This window comes from Oreochromis aureus, linkage group 15 (genome assembly GCF_013358895.1).
Source record: "Oreochromis aureus strain Israel breed Guangdong linkage group 15, ZZ_aureus, whole genome shotgun sequence".
In the NCBI taxonomy this organism is placed as follows: domain Eukaryota; kingdom Metazoa; phylum Chordata; class Actinopteri; order Cichliformes; family Cichlidae; genus Oreochromis; species Oreochromis aureus.
The window spans coordinates 23,645,893-23,672,874 of record NC_052956.1 but is presented as its reverse complement, the minus strand read 5'-3'; the positions used below and the strand labels follow the sequence as shown (position 1 = coordinate 23,672,874).

Here is a 26,982-nt window from a genome sequence, read left to right as displayed (position 1 = left end):
GGTCTTTAATCAGAACAGAGGTCCGTCCAGCAGCTACTGGTCCTCTTCAAAAGAATGTGGAACCTCCTGAAAGATGGGGGTTGGGAGGGTGGGGAATGATTTTTCAGAGGTGTGAGGCCAATAAATTCACAAGGATGGGGGAGAAAGCTCCACACTCGAAATGACAAAGACAGTGCAGATATCAAGTGGAAGAAAGGAAACTGCAGTTTTCATGCTTTTTAAGTAAAAAAAAAGTTATTGCGTGGTCAAAAATGCTGCCATCATCAAAAGTAGGGTCTAAATCAATGTTTTACAAATGGTCCGTCTTTTAAGAATTGTGTCCATGTGCTTTGGTCTTCATATCTAAGGTTTATTTTTCTTTTACTGGCTATAAATGTCATCAAACTCCCAAAGATTGCAGATAAAAATCAGCCTGTGTGTGGCATGATGGATAAATTGACGTGGGTGACCAGAAGTTCCACGGTAATGTTATCTCTGCCCCAGCCTCAAAGTGGTTTGATTGAAATCTGGTGCTTTTTATGTCACATTTTTGGAGCCCTTATAAAAGGGAGGATTTTTTTTTTTTTTTTTTTAAAAGCCAGGCCTTAATATTAAAAAGTACAATTTCAACAGCACATCTCAGTTTTTCTACATGATTAAGAAATTCTGTTGTAGTAAATGAAAGAAATCTGTCAGCATGTCTTTGTGCTTCAATTGTACGAAATAAATGTGTAAAATCAGAAGATAGTAAAAAAAAAAACAGGAACTTTTCTGTCATTTCATTGTTTATTTTTTACTGAATTGCTTTGGTGTAGCATAAATGGCCATGGGAAAGGTCTTTATTAGTGGGAAAAATGATAAAACTGATGAATAGACAGAGAAGTTAGATGTTCAAAAGCTCTTTTTCCGTTAGTACGTACTCAAATTGATTCGACATGGTTTGCCGCGGTGTCCACGATTTTCCATTAGGTCATAGTTCCTGGTACCAAGCACTTTTTTACTACCTGCTCGGCCGGGGTTCTAAGCTTTCAATCCATTTGACGTTGTTAGACTGCATGCCACCGATTGGCTGATCAGTAGTGTCACTTGATGAGTCATGAGAGCGTCTCGTTCCTGAAAATCGTGAAAAGCTACAAAAAACAACGGCATGTTCCCCAAGTGTGACGAAATGCTACAGAGCAAGCAGCAGGTATATATTTGCTTCGATGTCCACCTTTGTTGTAGCGTTCACGTCGCATACGTTGTGGGACGCGCAGACATGTTGCTATAACGACAGGCACGCAAACAATGTACTACTGGGTTGTAATGGAAAACCAGTCGATCCTAGTCATGTCAATCCGTGGCGAGTTGACCCGAGTAGGTACTAATAGAAAAGCGGCTAAAGATTATGCCTTCCTTCACATTTTCCAGTGAGCCAGATTGGAGCTTTGCCGGGCCTATTCTGGCCCCCAGGGCTTATGTTTGAAACCCCATTCCTTATAACATCATAGACTTGAAAAACAAAGTTAAATTTAAAAAAAAAATTCTGTGGGGCAAGATTTTCTTCTTCTATGACAAACTATGAGCATCATAAATCATACTTTGAACAGTAATACCAGTTTCATGATGTATGATGTAGAGGAACAGAAACCAGCTTTTCTACCCTGGATGTGTCTTTCGTTTTTCTGATATTTTACTAAAAAAAAATTGAAATAGTGTTTTTTTGGCAAACTTTAATGTTTTTTATATCATCATGTAGGGACACTTAGCTGCTCAAAAAAAGTTGTAGCATATGAAAGGTCTCCTTTTATCTACATTTGTCTTCTAGCCACAATTCTGTATGTGTTACAGTCATTTTCTAACACTCAGAAATTTGGAGCCCTAGGTGATTGTCTGACAATATTTACTGTGAATTAAAAAGGGGCCCTATTTACATTTAACCAACTCTACAGCTTCAGGGTCTGTAAGAAGGAACAAATAGTAGTATAAAGATTAAACCTTGCATGGCTTCTTTATATGTGCTAATGATATTGTACAGCTGATTTAAGGCTTTTCGTGTGGGAACGTTTGTCAGACTTGACTCATTTCATAAGGAATGATCCAGCAGCTCACATAAGACCATAAAAATATTAGTTTCAAATAATGCCTGGGAAAAATCGCATTCACATCAAATAAACATGTTAACAGTTCAAAAGTCCTCATGTTTGAGACTGTCCACACTTAAAAATATTGATGTTTTGAAAAAAAAAATACATCACAAAGTCAAATGATCTCTGTGGTCTAATGTTTAAATTGATACTGGTTTAACTTTCCGAGTCTGTGTGCGTGTGTGTGTGTGTGTGTGTGTGTGTGTGTGTGTGTGTGTGTGTGTGTGTGTGTGTGTGTTTGGATGTTTTTGTCTGAGCTCCCGTTCTGCAGCATGTTGGAATGACATGTATGAACATGTCTGAGCTGCAGGCAGCTGTGTGTGTCAGGTACCACTTGGGAAATGTGTGTATGTGTGAAGTAATTACAGCCACTGTGCAGCACAGTGTGCTACTGACTGTGTGTGTGTGTTAGCATGACTGAACAGCATCTGGAGACATATGTAAGTCCTTAGATATACGTGCATGTGTGAGTATGTGTGTCTCTTCGTGTATTTTAGTGTATGCACTGGGGTCTGTTTTTTATTTTTATAGCCTAATGTTAAAAAAACTTAGCACAAAGAGCGTCAAGTCAGCATATGATTTTGCATCATATGCTGACTGTTCAGACTGAAAAAAATAGATAGAAATGATCTTAAAGAAGGCTGAATACCAGCACAAGCAGAAATATTCTCTCTACTAATGCTGAATTTAACATTTCCATCTATCTGCGTTTAAGAGAAACATAAATATATCTAACATAAACATAATATATCTGGGTACTTACTAAATGATCCAATCAGGCTGTAGCTGTGATCCACACAGCGAGCAAACACCAGACCTCTCCCACAGCCCCTGCAAGCTGACACACCAGCTGATTCAGGGAAGCTGAAGAGAGAAAGTAACCTGCCACGAGATAACTTTTGTTTAAAAAAAAGCATAATTTGGATGATGATGTTTTAAATCACACACCAGCAAAGATATGGAGTCACAAACAGGATTCAGGAAGTCAAAAATAGGCAAAGTGTTTGAGATGATTTCTGCCTTTATTCTTTATTTCTTTCCTGCCAAACTTCCCCCATCTTAATGCTTCATTACTTTGCTTTTAACACACTGATGGTAAAATTGAGGTTCTTGTGAGTTGCCTTCAAGCTTCATTTTGCTTGAATAGATATTCTGAAGGTTTAAGGTTGTTAAACTTTGCTTGTTGGCTGGTTGGGAAGTTAAACACATCAATAAATGGTATGCATCTTTCCATATCCCAGTGCAGCCCTCAACGTATTTGACTGCTGATGTGCAGTAATATGAGTCACTTATTGTACGTCTCACCTTCAGCACTCTTTTATGCAAGATGGCGACCTCTCTGACTCTGTGATAGGGTGACAGCAGAGCAGCGTTTGACCTTGAAAATATTGGATTGCTCCTTTTAATTAGAGAATTGGGATGCGATGTGACATCATGGTAAAAAGTTAACGACTGAGGACGAACTGTGCCAGTACGAGCTGAATTAACAAGAAGCAGCAGGGGGGACCAAGTGTGGCCAAAAGCTCTAATGAGCTCGTTGAATAAACTCCAACATCATTAAGGGCTTCTGCGTCTGTGTGTGTGTGTGTGTGTGTGTGTGTGTGTGTGTGTGTGTGTGTGTGTGTGTGTGTGTGTGTGTGTGTGTGTGTGTGTGTGTGTGTGTGTGTGTGTGTGTTTGGAGGGGAAATATGTTTCTCTGACCTTTGGAGCTTCACACATGTTCTGGCTTGGTATGATGGCAAAATGCGAAATAGTATAAAAAAGAAATGAACTTTCTTTCTGTGGGATCACAGAAAGAAAGTGTCCTGTTTTCTCATGACTGTCAGCGGCTTGTACATTGTTGAGACTCTTCAAAGAGTTCTGAAAATGTGACAGCAGCTGAATTTTAACCTGATGGTTTTTACCATAATGTTGTGTTTCTGTTGATTTATTTTGTAATCTATGGTCTCTTTACACTGAGGTGACTTTTACTTCCTGTCTTGGTTGATGGTCTCGCCCTGATCACCTGTGCTGTGCCACCACCAGCCTGAAGTGGGCTTCATGCTTACTTTAACTCCATTAAATCGGCACTGTTGATATGTCATAATTGCAAACTCTTCTGAAACACTATGGTGTTCTTGATTGATGACACTGATAGTAATGGGCCTGATAAGTTTGACACAGAATGGATCAAAATTAAGTTAGACATGTGTACACTGCGTTGCAGACTCTGCATAAACCCAGAAGTCCAAATTAAACTTTAGATTGATCATAATTTACAAAATAAACATCATTTATTTCCAATAAGACCTAACCTTAGCACCGAACTCGTAAAATTGTCAGGAAAGGGTTGACTGAGGTCGTTATAGAGTTATATCCCCCTGCTGTCATTGGACAGAATGAAGCTTTAAGGCACTTTTGCATTGGCTTCATTTTTCCTGATTCAGAATTATGTTCAACTTGTATACTTCCAATGGTCAAAGCAAATGACTGCTCATCCTTGAGCCTGGTTCTGTTGGAGAAAACTTCCTGTTAAAAGGGAGTTTCTTATTCCCACTGTCTCCAAGTGATCCTCATAGGGGACCATCTCATTTTTGATGTTGTCTCTCGTATATATAATAATAGTGAGATAATAATAGAGAGTGCCTTGAGATGATGCTTTTTTTGAACTGTTGCTGAATGTAAAATCATTTTATTGAACTGAATCAGGTTTACAATCGATGGAATGACAGTATGATGGTATCTGGACTGAAGCACTGCACAAAACATGTTTATGATATTATGATGAACAGAGTTGTACCTTCATTAGTAGGCTGAGCTGCAGCAGGGGCTGCTGGGAGTTTGACAGCTCTATGGTGTTTGTGTGTGTGTGTGTGGTGGGCAAGGTGGTTAAGGCTGAGGCAGCAGGGGCTGCTGGGAGCTGCTGGTGCAGTGGAACGATGCCTGAGCCGCCAGTAGCGCTCCTCCACTGCTTCTGCATCGGACACATGCTGACCCCCACCCCCAACACACACCCTCATTACACACACACCCTCTACACACACACACAGGCCCGGCCAGCCGTGCCTTTGTCTGCCGTGTCCACATGCATCTGTCATGCATGGCAGCGTTGGCAGTGACAGTCTGCCATTGTTGCCCTAAACCTCCTCCATTCACCCCCTCCTTCAGCAGGAGACGCAGCCACAGTTTGGGGTAATTGCTGGTCCTAATTAGTTCACACACACGGGCACACACACACACACACACACACACACACACACTCCTGTAAACACACACATATTTGCCAAAAATACTGATTTAATACCCAAATCCTATTAAAGGGAAGCCTCGGCAAAACAATGAAAAGTTGAGTTTTGTGAAGCTCCATTGTTGCTCTCTAAAGAGAAGGTTTATCTCTTAATTCTGCGTCTAAGAGTGCAGTTGTGAAAAGCACAAACAGCCACCGAACCAGCAGCTGTGCAGAGTTTTGCTCTAAAGAGGGCAGTGCATGATTCAAATAAACAAAGCAGCAGTTTGAAGGAATTTTTGCTGATCTATTGTGAAGAAATACCAACACTGTTTTTGTTTTAACAATAAAACCCAGTTTATCAGATGTTTGCAGTTTGGTTCACTAGTGCAGTTTAAAACTTTGTTCTCAAAGCTGATAAAAAGGCCTGATGGGTTTAGCTACACATATACTGCTGGGTAGCTTCAGCTATAATACCACAACATCCTGCATTTGTCAGTTTATATGATAAAATCTGCAAAATAGGAAGTAAAGCTTTGATATAAGTGGTATCTATCTATCTATCTATCTATCTATCTATCTATCTATCTATCTATCTATCTATCTATCTATCTATCTATCTATCATCTATCTATCTATCATCTATCTATCTATCTATCTATCTATCTATCTATCTATCGATCTATCGATCTATGCATTCTGTGACGCTACCTTTGACTGATTTTGCATCATATGCTGAACAAGTGAATAAAGTAAAGAGGAGAAATGACTCCACAGATTGTCCTGCTCTGACCTCATACTCATTATGTTGCTCTGTATGCTGCAGGTTGTTGCCATGGATGCTGTAACCTGATAGTAATCACGCCCTCGCAGGGGGAATTTACATGTGAGCACCTCTACTTGAAATAATCGCCCGAGCATGGCCTCATTGGCTCCCAGGGGTCCCGACACAGCCCTGATTTAATCTGCTCATTATTACACGGAAAATTTAGACAAAATACATCCGTGGATTTATCCCCGTGATTTGCATTCTCCCCCCTTTTATTGAAAAATACACGGTTCGTGTGTTTGTAATCTCGTAATCACTGTGTGCCGTTTGAGACCTAGAAAATCATTGTGGAGGTATTTCAGTTGTTAAAGTTTGATCAGCTCTGGTCATCCCTGCTCAAATATTAATAAAAGTGTTTTTCACTTGAACTTGTCTTCTGTTGCTCTTTTGCTCCCTTTGTCGCTTTTTAATAAAAAATAAACAGGATCTGAGCTTTTTTTCCCCCCAGGTTCCTCTTTTTGACTCATTTCCACTAAATCAGATCCATAACACATTCAGCTGAGTCTCAAAGATCTTTTTTCAGTTTGAGCTCATATCCTTTCTTCGGGTCGCTCCTTGTTTGCCCCTCGTCTCTCTGACAATGTGCCCCGTTTTGTCTGGCTGTAATTTTTGAAAGGCTACACTTCAACTCCTAAAGTCTGGCTTTCATTGACAGCCTGTGAATAAAGCAGATCCTGGTGTCACGCGCTTGGAGGTTTTCTGTGTATTTGATTTTTGGTGAAGGTCTTTGTGTTTGTGTTTCTGTTTTCTTGTTACTTCCGCTACGAGGTTGTGTTTTTTGTAGTGTTGCTTGCATGTTGCTCTGTCTGTAAACATGATAGAACTGTTTTGAATAAATGGGGTGTAGAGCGGGGTCACGGTAACAGTCCATGAACATTTGCCTTACATTCACCATCTTCAAGGTCAACTTTGACTTTGATTTATTGGTAGAAAACTGGCAAAAAGCTTTATAACTCAGAAAGTGTGCTGTGCTGTGTGCTAAACAAAGTACATATGTACTATATCCACATAAATATAAATGTTGTTGTAGTGTGTAAAGTCATGAGTTCTATTTCTTGAGTATTTGATTCCTATTTTATTTTACTTCAAAGTCTATCCTAGTCACGGTGTTTTGGTTCCTGTTTAACTTTATTATTGTTCACATGATAATAAGGTTTTGTGTGTTTCCCTCGCCCACCGCTCCACACGCTGTCCTTCTGTGTTCCCTGTGTCTTTGGTTGGTCATTTCCTCTTTTATGTAGGAAGTTTTCACTTATGTCTTGATTTGGGTTTTGCGTCCTCCCTCTCTGATTGTCTACGTGTACCCATCTGTGTCAACGGTGTTAATTTGTGGGCTGTGTATAGTCTTGTCCTCCTTTTGTTAAGGAATATGTCCTCTAGTTGGCTTCCTGTACTTATTGAATATACTCTTTCATACAAATTCAGTTTTTTCGGGCAGATCTGGTCACCGTGAGTATAAGACACAACTTGCCTAGCACGACCAAATACAGGTACAGAATCAAAACTATCATCAGTTTGCACATTTTATCATTTTGTGCTCCAGCAAACAGTCAATCAGGACACACACTAAAATAAAACTGCATAGAGCCTAATAGGATCAGTGAGGATTAAACTCTGATCTCATTTTTCTTTAAAAAATCTGTCACCAGTTTAAATTCCCCAGCAGCATCCTGCATCCAGTCTGTTGTAGAAGACAGCTCAGTTAGCAGCTGTAGTTACACCTACACTGAGTATTGTCCTGAGCATCTCCACACATGCCGCTTTTATAAAGAAAAACAATATTTATGTGTGTCTTTTCAGTGCAAAGAGTTAAAGGTATCCAGATTATCCTGTGTGTGCAGCTATGTGGGAGTCTCTGTGGAGTCATTTCACAAACTCCAGCGCCATCTAGAGGTACAAACGAAAAAGTTCCACATTGAAGATTTCTAAATAGAGAGAGTTCGGGGCATGCTCGGGTTTTAATTGCAGGAGAACAGAACTGTATATGAATGGAAAAATAATAAAGCAAATAAGGGATTTAAAAAACATACTTAAAGCAGATCACACTGCATGATGATAAAAAATATATATACTGACACATGACGTGTACAATATTCCTGTTTTATTTTTTAATTTTTTATTTTTTTTTGGTCCGATCAAGATGTATACATAGCCATGACTCTGACAGGTGTATTAATGTGGACAGGCTGATAATGAGACAGTGGAAAAATAAAAACAGAGTCAGAGTCATTACAGAAATATGGATGTGGATGTGGATTTTATTTTATTTTATTTTTTTAAACCTAATGGGTTTTTTTTATTACAATTACACAGAGACGATGATGTTCTTCTGGTCTGCATTTTAATTATTGAAGTTATTCTGCATATGCATGTTTATCAGGATGGGTAACGCTGGATTTTGTTTCTCCATCAAGAAAATGACATTATTAGTGCTGGGATTTTTCAGTTCAGTGAAAAACACATTTATTTAACACATTTATTAGACCACCTGTCATTAAAAGACAGCTATACAAATATTTTACAGATCTGTCAAAAACATGTTTAAAACAAACACTCCCCACCAAAAAACAAAGTATTATTTATTAGGTAAATGAAAAACTGAAATTATGTTTTATACCCAAATTTGAGGGTAAATGTTTAAATGTAATCTGGCATCTTAATGTGATAATGTGTTTTATTTTTTTCTGCCTGTTTGTAAAATAGTAAATTTGAAAATCCATAGATAACAAAGATATCTATATTTGAGCATTAAAAATGCAATTTCGATTGCAGAGCTTTTGTATACTGGTGAATTAAGCATTAGAGAAATATAAAATCTTTTTTGGTACTTACCAATACTTTTTACAATTTAAATACAACTTAGGAAAGTTTTGGCATAGACCTCGTCATAAACTCGTTAAGCATTGTATATCTTATATCATATATTTTGAGTTCAGAATTTGAGTTTCTCTTTTATTATGTGCATTCATTTGTCTGTTTATTTTTGTTCTTTTAGCTCTCATTTCATTTTCATGATCGTCATCATTTTCACCATGCAGAGCTTCATATTCTCCAGCAGGTGGCGGTCAAAGACAAGAAAAGTAAAACCCTAACTCCACACTCAGCAGGAAGTGAGACGTTTGGAAGGTTTCTCTGGCTGCTGAGCATGCTCAGTTCAGTCCACAGCGTAACAGGCCTGCGTATGTGTGGCTTTAAATGTTTACCTGAACTTTAGTCCCTCAGGATCCTCAGCGCAGTGCAGAATGGTAAGTTTCTTCTACTTCATCACCTTTGGTTCCTTTTAAAGCTGCAGATACATGTGAATTTCTTTAAATGTCCCAGACAAGTTTGTTTCTGTCTTCCTCCAAAAATATAAAGTTAAAAACATAAAATTACACCAGCTCCTTATTTTGTAAAAGAAAAGATACTCGTGTTATTTTGTGGCTCACACAGCAGCTACAGACACTCAGCTCGGCCTAAAAACTTCTCATGACCCTCTGATGAGCTCTGCCAGCCACAGTCATAGTCCTGAGGTATAAAAACCAGACCCTGTTGGTCTTTTTTTTTTTTTTTTTTTTTTTTTGTGAACAACCAAGTGAAACTTTATCAGAACACTCTGCCTCACTATTATCAAGGTATTTGATGATATTTATAACCTGGCTTTATGACTGCTGACTCTCCTATGGTTGTTTGGTACTCCTAGAAAAATATGAGTTCAGTCAAGACCACTGTAGTCAAAAGATTTTCTTTCTACCTGCATGAATGGAGATGCTGGGATGTGTGTTGCAAAGCGGCTTGCAAAATTGCAGCAAATGTGAGTGCGTCGCTCAACATTGTCACCATTTCATCAAATTAATGTAAAATTAATGTATATAAAGGATCATACTCACTATAATTTGCCTTGAGGCAATTATTGTTTTGATTTGGTGCTATATAAATACAATTTAAGTAAGTATTAGTACATTATTATAAAAGTCATTTCATTTGTTTTTATTGTGTTGTTATTTTAATCATTTTATAACATTTATTAAAAATTGCTTTAAATTGTTCTAAAAGAGACAGCTGTTCAGCTGTAAATTTGACTACAGGTAGAATTAGCTTTTTGCTTTTGTTTCTGTGACTGGAAGAAGTTTCCTCGTTTCTGTGAGGTTTTCCTCTCCTGTGACAGAATCAGTTTGTCAGCACGCTGCTGGGCCCAGTTCTGCTTTGGTGCCTTCTGAGAACTAAAGTTTTAAAACCAAATATTAACTAACAGAAGTTAGAGTAATGTGTGTGAGAGGAAAATCACATCCTGTGAATCACTGGTATGTTTCTTACCTCTGTCATAGATGTCACACCGCTCACATTAGTGATTCAAAATTTAGGACCAGCAACTTGAAACCAAGGATTGAAACCATGAAATATTAAGTCTGCGATATTAGTCTAGGCTCCAAACTGTCTTGTACAGGGTGTGTGTGTGGGGGTTTTTTTTTAACTGCTTACCACATGTAAAGATCCTGTCATTGATCTCTGCTGTAAAACCACATATAAAGTTATGCCAAAGCTACCGACTTTACATCAAAATGGAAGAAGCCACCGTGACGTCAGTCGTTGGTTTGTGAGCCAGAGGTGACTGAAGTAATGTGAGATGGTTGAGTGTTAAATTATCAGCTACACCCATGCTAAATTACCGTTAGGTAAGTTATCAGCTTTGTTTGTGCAACACACATGTTAATAGGTTGTGAGTAATAAAAACTAGAATGTCAGACAGTTTCATTAAATGTGTTTTAAAAAGGCACAAAAACAACAAACATGGAGGAAAAGTCCAGTTCGGTGACAGTATTAGTGAGATAGGTGTACTTTAAGCCTTACCATTATTCAAATAAAAATAAATAAATAAATTTCCAGTAAAAAAATTATGAAGGAGACTATTCATAGAGGCCAAAGTAGAATTTATATCAGGCTGTAAACATGTTTATTGCTACTGTAATGTTGGACATTTAAACATGGGAGGCTGGGATTGGCTCAGTTTTGGAGCATCATGTAGAAATTAGAATTTTCAGTAAAAAAAACAAAACATTTTGTTAAGAATCAAAAGATAGAAAAAACAAGAGTGAAAAGGTAATTCAGAGAAATACATGTAACAGTCTGGAAACAGTTTATTAGATTGTTTTTAATCTGGAGATTTGTGTTCAGGGACAGGAAACACGGGCAAGCCAAGACCAAAGTTTGAACACCACATTGTAATTTATTTTTACATTTACAGTCATAGCAGGATTTCTATACTTCTCTCAGGGTGGAATTATCTCAGTTTTTACTCTGTTATTTATTCTGAAACAACTGGGGTTAAATCTCTTTGTGTGTGTGTGTGTGTGTGTGTGTGTGTGTGTGTGTGTGTGTGTGTGTGTGTGTGTGTGTGTGTGTGTGTGTGTGTGTGTGTGTGTGTGTGTGTGTGTGTGTGTGTGTGTGTGTGGAGATACTGGACTCTGAGAAAAAATGTTACGAGTTATCTGAATATTTAGTGTTTTCTTTCTGGGGTAAACGGATCACCGGATCAACAATAAACTAAAATATCTTTAACAACATATCACATCTCACATCATTGTTTCTTTTCTTTTTTTTTCAAAATGTATTTACGCTCGAGAAAGTCAAGTTTATTTATAAAGCACAAAAAAACAGATAAAGTGCTGCACAAATATATGGGGAAATGTTATTACTAATAACTCAGCCATTGTTTACTTAAGATAAAATATGTAATTAATACGTTTCAGCACACGCCTGATTAAAAGCCAACAGATGTGTAATAGTCGATATCTGTAAAGTCCGATACAGCAACTCCCTGCTGGACTTTAACCTTTTATCAACCACCAGGTTACCATTGAACTGGGTAGGGTTTTTGTAAGGTTCAAATCTAACCCATTCTAGCCATGCCCTTAACTTACCAAAGCCTTAAGCATTATTCTGATTGATGAGTTATTAAAAAAAAAAACTCCCATAAAGATGTTGTGAAGGAGGAAACCATCCACAGAGGCCAAAGTAGAATTTTATAGCATGCTGTAAACGTGTTTATGCCTACTGTAAAGTTGGATATTTTAACGTGGGAGTTTGTGGGGCTTGACTCAGCTTTAGAGCATCAAGTGGACGATGATGCTCCAAAACTTCATGAAAAAAAGTTTAATTAAAATTTAAAAGCAGAAAATAAGTGGAAACGTGATTCACATGTATACATTTAACAATCTAATGACAGTTCATGAGAACGTTTTCCTTCCCCTGAAAGAGACGCCACAGAGACACTGAGACAACAAAGGATAGCTTTAGGAAAAGAACTGCATTAAAAAAAAACATACATATACCTGAAATTTTACTGACGATTTGGGGTTTTTTTTAATCGCATATTAGTTTCTAAGTGATGTTCTGTTTTCATGAATGTACATGTGCCCAGATGCCCCCCAAAATCCATCACTTTGATAAATCACACACAGATCACCTCTGGTTTTAAAATCATAGCGAGGGACAGTTAGAAGGCCCTGGTTAGACGACTGCATGGATAAGATGTTAGAAGCTCAAGTAAATAAGCAGCTAAATATGTCAATAACAGAATTTCACAGTAGACTCTGAATTTCACTGGAAGCCAGTGAAGGGATGCAAGGATAGGTGTAATATGACATCACCAGCTAGTGTTCATTAGCTCCAATGCTGCTGCTCTCCAAACTAATTGGATTTTTGGAAGACTGAGAGTTGCACATGAAAAGTGAATTGCAATAATCAAGATGGGAGAAAATTAAAGTGTTTACTAAAAGTTTAAGATGACTTACTGACATTAAAAGTTTGATTTTCACAATATTTCTCAGATGAAGGAAACAAGACCGGGTAACCTTTGAGATATGATTTTAAAAATTCAGGTGCTGATCAAAAGTGATACCAAGGTATATTATTGACGAGGGGGCCGTTGTACTGACTACCTTCCTTAGAGAAACTGTCTGGGCTGAGCACTGGAACCTCAGTTTTCCAAGAATTGAGATGGAAGAAATTAGAATACATCCAATTAATAATGACGATATACATTGATTAATATGAATTCTGAAATATCTGTTTGATAAGTATGAAGAAAACCATTTGAGAGCAGTGCCAGTGATGCCAACCCAGTTTTGTAGTCTGCTAATAAGAGTAGCATGATAAATGTTGAAAAGGCTAAAAGTAAATACTATAAAGCTAAAGTCTAAAGCTGCTGTCACTCCACACTTAAATACTGACATTTCAGCTGACTGACTGGCTTCAACATTTTACAGCAGCTTGTCATGAAACTGGAGTTTCTCCTGCTCTTAAAACAAAATCAAATCCGACCTTCTGTTAAAGTTCGAGACGGCTGCTTGTTCGCTGTCTGGCTCGTCAACATGTCGGGTAAATAAATGTAAAGTAATGTGATGTGTGCTCCACCTCCTCTGGCTGTTTTCTTAAAAAAGGCTCTTTGTAAAGCTGCTCCATTAATGTTGGCTGCACGTGACGCCCTCTTTCACCCCCGCAGAGGTCAGAGGTCAGCCTGGTGTTTGGATAAGCCCACTGATCCTGTTAAAGATCTGAATGGACCACACACACACTCACACACACACACAGACCCAAAAAAGATTTGTGTCCGCTCTGGAATAACGCACATTTCTGTTGCTTTTTTTTAAATGAATTTCTTATTTATTTATTTAAAGTCTGGGTTTGAGTTGTAGAACATAAATAAAACAGGACATGAGATAAATAATAAATTAATTCTCCTTTTTTTTTTTAAATGAAAGAAGATGAAAACCACAGAAATAATTCTGTCTTTATCTCCCAGAGTTCAGCGGGAGCAGGATCGGCCCTCCGGGTCCATGCCATCAGGGTCCGCCCGGGTCAGGAGCTGCTGGGAACTCTGCAGGCTTTCGTGGAGGAGAAGCGTCTCCGAGCACCGTTCATAGTCACGTGTGTCGGCAGCCTCACCAAGGCGACGCTGCGGCTGGCGAACGCCACGGCAACAAAAACAAACGAGGTAGTTGAACCAGCCTGTTGTTGGGTTGTATTTATAGAGCTCTGAGACGCGTGGGCTCGTCATGATGTCAGCTTTTAAACTTTTCCTTCAGGTGGTGCACCTCAGTGGGCACTTTGAGATCGTCTCCCTGGTGGGCACTCTCAACCCAGACGCCCACGTCCACATCAGCCTCTCAGACTTCGAGGGTAAGACAGTGGGAGGTCACGTGCTGGGAGATCTGGAGGTGTTCACCACAGCTGAAGTGGTCATTGGTGAAGCGGTAGACTTGGAGTTCACCAGAGAGATGGACGAGGAAACGGGTTTCCCCGAGCTCGTGGTTCAACCACGACCACAGACCAACCAGTCAGCCTGAATGAAAAGTACAGGAATCGTTCATCTTTACGTTTAATATCTAGTCTGTGAATCCGAGAGATTAATTTAAAACTTGTCAGCAATAATTGAGCAGCAGCATTTACACCTGCAGGACAGTTAGCTAACAGAACATCGATCAGCTCCACACAACAATCGTCCCTCAAGAATCTGTCTGTACCCAACAGATGACACATCGGACTTATATCTGGTGCTCTTATGTAAATCCCAAAATTGATTCTGTTGAACAGAATCAACTTTTTTGAATGTACTTACCTGGATGATTGAGCATACATCGAGACAGGTCTTACGTAGGCTTTTTATTGTCCACAAAGCAAAACTGTGGGACTGGGGAAGCTTCATTATGAGCTATCCTTAAAGCTAACTCTGAGATTAACACTGTGCTAAGAAACTCAGTCAATGCTTCATGTTGAACTAGAAGAAAGTGACATTAACTAAACTTTCTTCCAAATCTAGCAGAAATAATCCCAATAAATACTGACTGTTAAATTACTGCAAAGACACAATGAGATGACTTTGTTGAAAGAGCACCATTAAAGGCTTAAATCCTGAAGAAAGCTTGAAAGGAATTTTTGCGTTGTATATATCATTTAAGGTATTTTTGCAGGTTTTCATCTCATTTTGCTGGAGTTGATGATGCACATAAAAACAAGGTTAAAAGTTGATGTAAGTTAGACGAGTTTAAAGTTGTTTTTTTGCACAGAGATGAACGCGGACTGACGCCTGAAGGGATCATTTGTAAAATACTCAGCAGGCATTTCAAAATTGTTTGTTTTGTGCTCAAATAATAAAAAATGCAAACCATAGCAGTTTGGTCGACGTCGGGCCAGAGGAGCGATCATTTCTCCTGAGCACGCTTGTGCTCTGCAGGTCTTTGCAATAGCTGCGCCGCTTCCAGGAGAAAGAGGCGGGGCACATTAAAGTCGAGCTACAAAGGGTCCCCGCTGTAGCTTTGTGCTTTTGTTTGTCCGCGCCGACGCAGCATGGTGGCCAAAAAAGCGTTGGTGGTCTGCCCCAGTGCCCCAGTGCCCCCGCCCCCAAGGGGGGCAGGGGGCCGTTTAACACATCCAACTAAAGCAGCTTCATTTTCCTTCCTGACAAATGAGAAGGCGATGCAGGCGTGCAAAGCAGATGTTCTGGATTTAAAATATCACTTTTTGATCTCCATCCGTTCTTTCTTTGCTTTAAATCACATCTTAATGTGGCAGAGGTGATTAAACATCACCAGCGTTGTTTTACCCGCTCTCACGTACCCTTGCTGTATGTCCACACACAGAAATGTTGCTTCTTTATAATGTCACCGACTAACAAGTTTAAAAGTAAGAGTTGTTGTTTATTAATGTTTGTGTCTGACATCCTGCTGTGAGGCACCAATTACTTTCTACTGTGAGTCTCTCGCTTGACCGAGAGATGGCTTTAATCTGTGCGCAGCTTCAGAGTTCAGGTTGCTGTGTTTGTGCCCACACTGCGGCTCCATGTGTCCCCATGCTGACCTTTTAAAAACACACAAACACGAGCATTTCAACACTGTTATTTTATGAATTAATAATATTGAATGGGTTGCACCTGTAGAGCTTGAGTGAAGTCAATGTAAAAGGTGCAACAACCCCTATACATATATAACTATTCACTAGGAGGGGGTGTTGAAGATACATGGAACGGCCAGGAGGATAGGCTGCTCTGTTTGAACTGTGGTTGGTCCCTTATCTGAGCTCCAGCTGTGGAGAAGACAGAAGAATTGGAAGAAGTTCGTCAACTGAAGTCAAGTCAAGTGTTCAGCACAGTCCAAACTGTCCACTGTGGCCTCTGTCTGTGCTTCCTGAACTTTGTGGTAAACTGTTGCATCACTGTCAGCAGGCAGTTTGCAATTTGTTTCTATAGTGTCTGCATTGGCAGAATTCCCACTCAAATCTCTCTCTCTTTGATACACAAATTGACATCAGCATGGGAATATAAATCCCACTTTAGGCTTTCAGGGAATTTGGGGAATGCTGCCAGATTTTAATCTGGCAGCTTGATTTATTTTTTGATGACTTTTGTTTTTAGACCTTGTGTCTGGGCAGTATTCCACCTAAAGTTTACAGAATGTGTTCAGATGATTGCTGTTTAGAATTTCAGTTTTAAAGATCGCCTGGCTTAACATGATGCACGATCATTTTGTAAAAGCAAACGTGTTTGGTAGCTGGTGGAAAGAAGTGACTGGTAGTAAAACTATCTTAGGTAACTAGGTACACACACACACCTCGCTCTACTCAGGTGAATCTCCTTGTGCAGATGAAAGCCAATGCAGATGATAGTATCTGCTCTCTTTTTCTCATTAGAGGATTCTCCTCCCTGTTGCCTTTTGTCCCTCTACTTGTGTTATCCATCAGTAATGAGCCCAATAAAAACAGGCGACTCTGGTGTTGTTAAGCCGCCCCCTCTTCGCCTCATTTCTAACGAGACCAACCCTGGTCATTTGTAAGTCGGCTGAAAAACAGACTCCCGTTTGGGGAAACAAGAGAAGCCGTGGTGGCGGTCGCGGGCCTATGGCACAAGCAGACATCCCCCTCCCCGGGAAGCTGGTGCTGATCAGCCGACTTTCGGCTTTTATGTGGCAGCCAAAGATCTTCCAGGCTAATGACACGCAGCTCTGTTTGAATGTCACAGCATGAGGCGGAGGGCTGGACAAATCCCACACACAGATCAAAACATCCGAGCTGCTGCTGTCACCGCTGAGGGAAGCTGACACAAGTTGCTGGTGTGTTTCTAATGTACAAATGTTTTGCTGTTTTTCATATTTTTGTGGCTCAGAAAGTCAAAAACAATGTATCCAAATAAGAAAGTTTTTCTGAAGAGGTAAAAGAAGAGCACAAAACTAAAAGTGTTAAGAAAACAGTGCTAAGGAATACTCAATTACAAGTCCTGCACGTAACAATACAATTAGTACTCAAGTGTTCTCGAGATGGAGAGATGCAGTTCAGACCTTTTGCTGGATGAAGTCTGATAAAAGCAAAACAGAAATAAAAATGGAAAGAGGAAAAAAGCCAGTACGGAGGACTAGTTCAGACTGATACAAATTCTTTTAATATTTTATAAAAAATGTATCTAATATCTGAATGTTTAGCTCTTCTGATGCTAAAGTACAGACATGGCTGTTGTTTTCAACCTGGACGCTGTTCAGCCTGATCAAAGCTCACAGGATGACTTTGGATGGATGTACTTGGACATTATAAACTCTCTGAATCATTTGTTTTTTCATTTCAGTTGATTTTTTCCTCTTTTAAAATGTTCAGTTTTACTTAAGTTTTCATTAGTTTCACACAAGTTTCTTTTATTATTATCTGAGGGGTAATGTAATCCTCTAGGGCAGTTAGTCCTAGTCTGTTTTTGTTTCAGTTCGGTTTGTTATTTTTAGTTAACTGTAATAACCTTTTGGAACAGAAATATTGAACTGAGTGTTGTGGCGGTGGCTAAAGCTGTTTATTATTTGGAAATTCACTTAAAAGTTCACTGTTCAATTCCCCATCCTGACACTAAAACTGTTCACACAACAAAATAAGCCCATGTGAGTAAGCGGTAGGCTCTGAAGCTCTTTGATGATGATAACTGCAGTTCATGCCCTTTTCTCTCTGCAGTCTTTAAACTTGATCAGACAGGCTTCAGTCACATCCAGGCAGCTTATTAATGAAAAACCAAATCAGTAACGCCAAATCCTCTTCAGGATTTGAACCTAAGACCTCTTGGGCCTTAGCGTTTGGGGGGATAAAACGGTGCTGTTGCAGACTTTCACCACCAGGAGGCAGCACGAGTCAAGATGAGACGCAGGTTGCAGTAGGTGCACTCTTTAAGAGAATCTTCAGTCAGAACCATTTACAGTATGAACCAAGTAAGACCTACTGTCAGACGCCTCGTTCTGGGAAGTGGCTTCAGTTTTCCAGCTTCACTGTTATAAATTCTGCTTTTCAACAAAACACTGAGAAGTCCACACAGCTGAGTAGATGCAGTTATGGAGTCTGCAAGGCTTTGACCCTTGAGAGTGGTCATCTTATATCTTATTGCATCACTGTGTTACACAATACACATAAAACCTCACACCAGGCCTTCAGTGAATGATTTATCACCCTAAATAAACACAAAGGAAAACTCTTTCGTGGAATGCAGCTAACATGAAATCAGAGGTTTATTTATTCAAAATCAGTATTTGAGACATAACCTTTTTTGTGATACTTTACTCAGTGTTGCGTTTATACTGTTTTTGTAGGAGCAACAAACTATCTCTGGCTTTGTTACTATCATATACTATCCATCTGTGAGCATGTATGAAGGTTTTTCCACAGCTGACCAGGCAAACAAAAGAACCAGAGCCTTTACAACGTGCTATTGGTAATTTTTTTCTTTACAAAAAAAGAGAAAGAAAATCAATCGTTTATTACAAACCAAACTAAAAATAAAGGTTGGTTCTTTATCCTTTTCGGGAAACATGGGCTCTTCCACAGCTTTAATAAGATAAACGGGCACAATCAGCCTGAGCAGAATGGGGCCAAACGCTGGTATAAACAAATAATCAAATCATTTGATGCAGTTTATGGGAGCACTGCAGCTCAAGTGCCTTTCCTCAGGCCTGTGTAGCTCTGTCTAATGGGATGTTGGTTGAATTGCGCCTAGCTCGAAATCGTCATTTTATGCCTGTTATTTCTAACAATACTAACAGATAAAGAGGAGAAAAGGACATCCATAGTGGCTGACTGTGCTGTTTTCAAGGCCAAAGTGGTGAAAGTTTAAATGTCCCTGAAATAAATTTGATTTTACAATGCTAGGAAAAAATCCCAGAGTGGCCTGAAATAGGAAAACTGTCAGCTGTTTTAGAGGCACGAATAAAAATCAGATAACGAGCCAAACATATAAATCTGATCCTGTGAGCAGCCCCAAACAAAAGGTCCCACTCAAAAGGGTTAATTCCCATGCAATCGCACAAACCAGGTGAGCTCCGTCTCGGACGCTATAGGCTGAAAGGTCCATGACAGCACAGTTAGAAAAAGACTGACCTAGTGTGGTGGGTCAGGAGAAAGCTTCTTCTTTCTATAAAGAGCATGGCAGCATGGCTTGCTGTGTTCAGATCAGGGTCACTTGATCCAACGTTAATGATAAACTTTGCTAAAAAGGGATGTTTGTAGCTTAATCTTAAAAGTATCCAAACTGGGGGCTAGTTCCTCAGGAAGAGTCATTTAGGGTTAGCTGGATAAAGGCGTTGTGTATTCTTCCACTGTGCTTTAAGACAACAATCAGTCAGGTGTGAACAAATCATACATGTTGGGAATGATCATAACGCCAACCCTGCATGCATTTGTGCATTTGCATTTGCAACTAGTTTTCAAAACAGAGGACAGCTCTTCCCAAACTAGGCCAAACACAGAGTGCTGCATTATTAAATTCCAGGTGTGTTTGTATAGGTATCACGTGCACACATCTAAGAGGTTAATCCTGGTACCAACACAGCCTTTATCTGGTCTTCCGCGCACCATATCTTACATGTTTCCCACGTTATCAGATTAGGGTTTGGGCCTCTAAAAGAGATGGCAGATTCCCAAATAAATGAATTTATTTCTGGACTTCATGTCATTTGCTGTGGACGCACTTGTTCTTTAAAAACTGGTGTAATTAAAAATAATAGAATTCCTTTGTTGTCACTCTCCTAAAATAATAGCAATAAAATTAAGTTCTGAGATCTGTCCTGAAAAATAAAAAGTGTGAACATTCCTTCCACCTCAGGTGAAAAGACAACAAGAAAATGAGCCCTGAAGGCAACATCAGAGCCTTTTTGTTTGGATCCTCCAGCTGAAGTTGAACTTGTTTGTGTAACTGAAACTCAGTGAACAGATCAGCCCATCTGCAGCAGACAAGGGTTCCCTTTTGATAATGTGCAGTGAACTTCCATTAACAATAATTGAGTCCCACTCCACTGAGTCACTAACAGAGGGAGGAGGGGGAGGAGGAGGGAGAGAGAGAGTGTGTGTGTGTGTTGTTATTAAAATGCCTTCCTCTCTAATGTGCAGGTAAGGACCCCTCACTGTTGCATCTCACCAGGCTCGCTGCCAGGGCCGTCTCTCGCTTTTAAGTGAGCGCCTTAATTGAGACAAATTTAGCTCAATTAAACCGCTTTACCTCTGCCAAGAGCGTTTCAGAGTGGCGGAGCGGCCTTTTCAATTAGCTGCCGTGAGCAGATTCACCACTGATCCTGTGACTGTTTGGGTGTGTGGACTGTGAGAGCGCTGGAGCCTGCCGGAGTCACAGACCCGCTGCTGCTGCTGCTGCTGCTCCGTCAGCAGACCTGGGATGGCCATAATGGAGCTCAAGGACATTTTAACTCATTTAATAACACGAGTAAACAAACAGATATACAAAGGAATAAATAAACAAATACATTAGCAGATAAATGACCCAAAATTTTCAGAGTGGGGTTGTGCTGGCAGGCATTCAGGACCCCTCATTAACATGTGAGTTTTAAACCATGTTAGTGGGCTGGCGCTCACGGGGCACTGCTGCTCTGCTGACTGAAACATCTCAACTGACATTAATTTCTTAACAGACATTAATGGTTCCCAGAGGATGAAATGCACTCACATTTTCCTTTATAATAAACACTTATCAGTGTATTAAGTGGTATAATCAGACACTCAGTGGAAAGATTATGGGGCAAACCGCTGAACCGCACAGACCAACTGCACCCACAGTCACAATCAGGATGATGTAAGAAACTTTCAGCAGCAAGTGTCACACGACTGACTCTTGATCTTTCCCTGTGACCTTGTTTTTTCTTTCTTACGGTGAGGACATCAGGGCATTGTCCGACGTGGACAAGTGTGACCAAACTGTGACAGCGAGAGGGATTCTGAAGGGATATACACAGCTGGGTATCCCACAGGCCAGGGAAGGTCAGTCACAGCCAAATGCCTCCAGAGGATAAGATAGGTGCTGAGAAACCAGCTCAATGGTAGGAGTGAGATCCAGTCCATCCATAGATGGGATAATAAGCTGGCCACAGAAGGCGATAGACACCAAAGATGTCAACATTCACGACACTGGAGGGTCACCGATTGGTTTGTGAAGTCCTGCTGTGAAGATGAAGTTCTTACATTTCTAAAAGCTGAAGTCACGAGTGTGGGGTGAATCTGACTGGCAAACCGAGGGACACCACGGGTTGGTAGCCAATGAACATACAGCAATTATCCTCCTCTCTGAGTCCAATGAGCATCATGTTTTACTCTCTGTGATCTTAAACTTGTAATTTGACCCATAAACTCATCAGAAAAGTGTTACCGAGGTCATAGAAGCAACTGTTTTCCCTTAGACCTCTTTACAATCAAATGTTTTTTGCTACCAGAGGAGTCGCCCCCTGCTGGCCATTCACTTTTAAGCTATGGACTCGACATCCATCTTACATGTCCAGCTTGTTATGTTCCCCGTCGTCATTTTTCCGGCCCTCCCTTCTTCGTTTTTTAAAGTAAATACTAACATCTAAATCTGAAATCCAGTTTCTTCCTTTTCCTGTTCAGAAACATCAGGACCAGCCCGTCATCGCTTCATGTCAACTTCATTTGTGTTGTTTATTTTACAGTGTACAATGGCCCCTAATGGAACCGTTACGAGGAGGGTCTAACCTGAGGAAAGCGGGCTGTGCCTTTGTTGATGTGTGAGTTCTAAATCTATATTGTGGGGCGGAGCCAAGAGGAAGCAGGCTTTAACAGAAGTCCAGATTTGTATATCCCACAGGTAGCAGGGATGGGAATGATGTAGTCTGTCCTCTTTGATTCTTTTAAAATTCTGGTGGCTGTATTTTTAAATAACTGGAGACGGACTTTTGGCTGTTTATGACGATCTTCACTATTAAAATAATGAAAAATTTCCATGCGGTACAAGAACTCAAACGTTCTTCCCACCGATGACCGTAACAGGCAAACAAATAATCAAACAGTAAAAGTAAAAATTCCGATAAAATAGGAGGAAATAAGATGCATAAAGCTGTGAGCGCTTCAGAGGAGATGAAAAACGGAAACCCGGCAGGTCTTTATTCCTGCAGCACAATGGGCAGAAACAGACTCAAAGAGGCTCAGATATGAAGAAGTGTGCGAGCCACGGAGGACACATCACAACCTTGGAGACACAAATTGCTCCGTTGTACGATGTGAATTCCTGCTGAGCTTTTCATGAGTAGGCTAAAGGGATCAGCTAATCAAAGGCGCACTAACACGTCCAGTGTCTTTGGACCAACGCAACAGACCTTTTTTTTTTTTTTGTCGCGCCTTTATTAAGCTTCTGTTTATCAGATCATATCTAATGTGTGCTGGAGAGTGAAAGTGTGAATTTAACACATGAAAACACAAATCAGCTTCTGGATCAGACGCTGAAAGCAGAGGCTGAATGAGATAAAATGATATTTGAATATGTAAGTAGGACCTACAGCGACCTGGTGTGAAGTTCATGCTCAGACACTGCTGATTGTGATGTGTACCTTCAGACTCTGAGTGAGGTTCCAGTCTTGTGTGGTGTGATCACTTTAGCTGTTTGTATTTGAAGTGATTGTTCTAAAATAAAGTCTGTGCTTAAGGTGTTAACACAGCTTCAGAAATCATTTTAGGCTTTGGTAATGAACCGAGGTGCCAGCAGGGAGTTGTGGAAAAAAACACCGACACGTGGTCTGAAAAACACACAAACAACTGTGAACAGTTTTTAGTGTCTTTTTTTTTGTGTGTCCGCCTGGTTTTCTGAATCTTCTTTATCCATTTTCAACCTAAAAGTGGTTCTTCTGTGATTCTGTAATTATTTTGTCTTAAAAATTACTTCTACACCTCTTTTTAACCTCCTTGTGTCTTTTTGAGATCTTGTAATAGCCCTTTGTGGCTGTTTCAATCTCTGTTTTGTTTTTTTCCATTTTATTTTCATAATTTTGCATTTTCCTTTCATTCTCCATCTCCTTGAGTGATTTTTTTGCCTTTATTGGTGATTTCTTCGTATTTGTCTATTTTTAAACATGAACTATTGGATATTTGGGTTCGTATGTACATCTCCATCAGAAAAGTCCACAACTCCAGTGCTGGTGTGGAAATGATTTTGTGATTTGTTTGCATCTCTTTGCTCCTTTTTTGTCTCTTTTTAGTTACTTTGCATCTCTCTGAAGTCTTGTGTAGCTCATGGTGTCATAGTGGTCTCTTTAAGGTCTCTTGTGTTTTGGTAATTTTGTAAGCAGACATCCTTTTATTGCCTCTGTTTGCAGTGATTTTACATCTTTATTCCTTTATTCATCTCTTTTTAGCTGCTTTGCTTCCTGTGCTTTCTTTTTGTGTCTCTTTGCAGCTGTTTGTGGTAAATTTCAGTAGTTTATGTCTCTTTTGTGGCTTTTTTTTGCAACACTTCTTTCATCTTTTTGATAATTTACTTCATTTTTTAGCAAAAAATTTAAACCACCACATCAGACAGAAGCTCTGGACCCGGGGAGCTTTGGTGAGAACAGTATTTTACACCAAATACATCAATAGGGCTTGTCTAAACATATGAATGAAATTAGTCTCAGAGTTGGTTTGAATTCATCCTTCAAGTTTTAGCTGCCTCTAATCCCAGTTTATAAATGTGCCATGTAGCATTATAATATAATAATGTAATGTCATAATCAAAAGTTAAAGAATGAAAGTGAAATTCACATACACAAACACGTGTTTGTTTGGCAAAAGGACATACGTTCTTCACTCGAGTGCAGTTGCAGATACTTGTGTTAGAAAAGCTCTGAAGCACTGAAGTACTGTTCCAACTCCTTTACCTAAATAAAACAAAAGTACAGGCTCTGAAATGTATTCAGCTTATAGAAGTAAGACGTAGCTCTTTGAAGGACATTCTACTTCTAATCATCAGCTGTTTTTATGCAAAATTTACTGACCACTGTGATTTTCTCTCCTAATTGTTGTTAAAAGTTTGTTTCTCTGTCACAAACATCTCTTTGATTTGTACTCGCATTCCTTGCACATGTTAAAGTGCATCTCTTGACCTGACTTTCTCCCCTCACCCCCAGCCAGTCGTGGCCCCTCGCTGAGCCTGGTTCTCGTGGGGATTTCTTCCTGTTAAAAGGGAGTTTTTCCTTCTCACTGTCAGCAAATGCTTACTCATAGGGGATCAACTGTTTGCATTACTGTATGATGTTCACCTTACAATAATCTGCACCAAATCACAATAACTTGTTCACTGTTGTTGTGATTTGGTGCTACATAAATGAAATAAAATTGAATTAAATAGAAACACATTCGTCCGAATGAGGCTCAAACTGTCTCAGATGAGAACTGCCAAACTGGTATTTTTCCAACATTCATTAATCGGACATAAACTTGTTCTCACAAAGTTTTATTTAATTTCACACATTTTTTGTCTTTGGTTCCCACCGATGAATGACTTCACTCAGTTCAGTTCAGTCAGTTTAATGGCCGTACTGGGAAATTTGGTTTGCAGATATGCTCTCATGAAATCCATCAACAATATAAAAAGAAGAAAAACAATACATAACAAATACAGAAAATTAAATCCACATCCAAAAAACTCATAAGATATAATCCTCCAGTAAATATCAGTATAATTTAAAAAAAGGTACAGCTATCACAAATTGATTTTTTTTTTTTTTTTTTTTTAAACACTATTGCATAGAAAATAAAGGAGTTTTTTGTCCTGCCACATTTTACTCTTCATGTTCTGTATCTGCAGCCTGAAGCAAACAGTTCAAATTCTCTGTGCAGGGGTTCGGTCTGGCTCATCACATCTTCGCCGGTCTTTTGCACTTCCTCCTGCTCATAAACAGCAGGTAGTGAGATCTGTAGGACTTTGCTCGAGTTTATCGTGTCCTCAGTTCTAACATTTCCAAAGCAGTCAGTAATGGAGAATATTAAAACAGAGTGATGCTTATAGCCTCTCTTTAAAACAGTATCTTGATGAGTGCCTGACGCGTTTAGGGGACATCTGCAATCTAGCTTACACTCTTCCTGTGACAGCAATGCATAAAAACCCATCTGGCCTCAGGTTGCAGAGCATAGCTCATTCACAGAAGACACCTGCTATTTACAGCTACGACTAAAACGGATGCAGGACTGTTTTTGCTTCGTTTCTGTTGCTTAAATTAGTTGCAGCTGAGATTTTTAGAAGTGGTTCAATAACATAATTTCCCACTGCCTTGTTGTTTACTCTCTTATTTACCATTTTGATTAGGTGGAAGTACAGTTGTGAATATTCAGTGGAGTTTTTCAAACTGCACTCTTGGCTTATAATAAGCTAATTTCATTCACTGTCATCCATAAAACTGTTTTGACTGTACAGTTTTATAGCTCTTAATGACTGCATTTGGAGATGTAGAATAAGTTATACAGTAGAATTTCCAATTTTAATATGATGTAGAAAAGAAACAAAGATGTTGAACAAAGGTAAATAATTATACGTGGACTTTTGACCTTGTTTTTGTAAGGCACTGGGATTCATTTACAGAATTTCTGTTGTTGAATTTCTATGTTGGAAATCATCAAGGAACAATTATTTCAATTAACAATTTTTATGCATTGAGATTTCTGCAAAAGAAACACTATCATCTGTCCGTTCACTTTCTGATGCTTATTGGAGTCCAGGTAGTGTGGGGAGCAGTATAAACTGAGAGGTCCAGGCCTCCCTCTACTCAGCCACCGCCTCCATCGAGGTGTTCCGAGACATGTGATCTCTCCAGCCTGTTCGTCCACCCCGGATCTCCTCTCTGTGTCTCAAAAGTTTAAATTAGTCCAGATTGGATCAGACGTTTTATGTTTTCATGTCCCAGACCTCCTCTGTCAGACTCTCTGAGATTTAGCAGCAGCTGTTCCTCTAGAACAGCTGGAATAAGACAAAGTAAAGCTGAACCCTACTGTGAAGCTCCAAAAGAAAAGACTGGAAAAAATAATTACATATGCCCTTTTTTTTTTTAACACGCATTGGGATATAGAATCGGTACTGTTGAACCTGTAGTATAAATATCTTGATTAAATTTACTGTCCATGGACACATACAGGTTTTTATGCATGATCAAGTCGAATTTCATCTAGATGTGATATCCAGATAACTCGGGCTGGTGATGATGGTGATGATCCACCAGGTGAGGGCGCTCTTCCTCTTTCAGTCGCCTGCATGCGTGTGGAATATCAATCCAGAGAATCCCCTGAACAATCAGCTCACAGAGAGATGAGATAAAGACTGAACCTTCACGTTTCCATTTTTTTTCCAGCTCTTCGAATGAAACATGTTTTTTTAACTTCTGAAATGCTTAAACTAAAACTTCTGCTGTGAGATTGTTTTGATAAACCAAAATTCCCACTTTATCTCAGCAGAACAACTTTATGGAAATCAGTCAAAGCCCAGAACGAGCGACCATTTTTCCATGAATTCAGCAACTCATCGTGTGCAGGTGCCGGAATGTATTCTTGTGTCATACTCCCGAGCTTCACCTCCGTGCGCTTTCACATCTGCC

The 26,982-nt window shown here is 39.6% G+C and overlaps 1 protein-coding gene across 1 annotated transcript; it reads left to right on the top strand.

Annotated features, from left to right (window-relative positions):
• The first annotated feature begins 9,246 nt into the window (after positions 1 to 9,246).
• LOC116329546 (bifunctional protein GlmU-like) lies at positions 9,247 to 15,276 on the top strand. The gene is made up of 3 exons (XM_031751586.2): positions 9,247 to 9,384; positions 13,923 to 14,114; positions 14,206 to 15,276. Exons 1-3 carry the CDS (start codon positions 9,382 to 9,384, stop codon positions 14,464 to 14,466), a joined length of 456 nt encoding a protein of 151 aa, XP_031607446.1. The 5' UTR covers positions 9,247 to 9,381; the 3' UTR covers positions 14,467 to 15,276.
• The last annotated feature ends 11,706 nt before the right edge of the window (positions 15,277 to 26,982 follow it).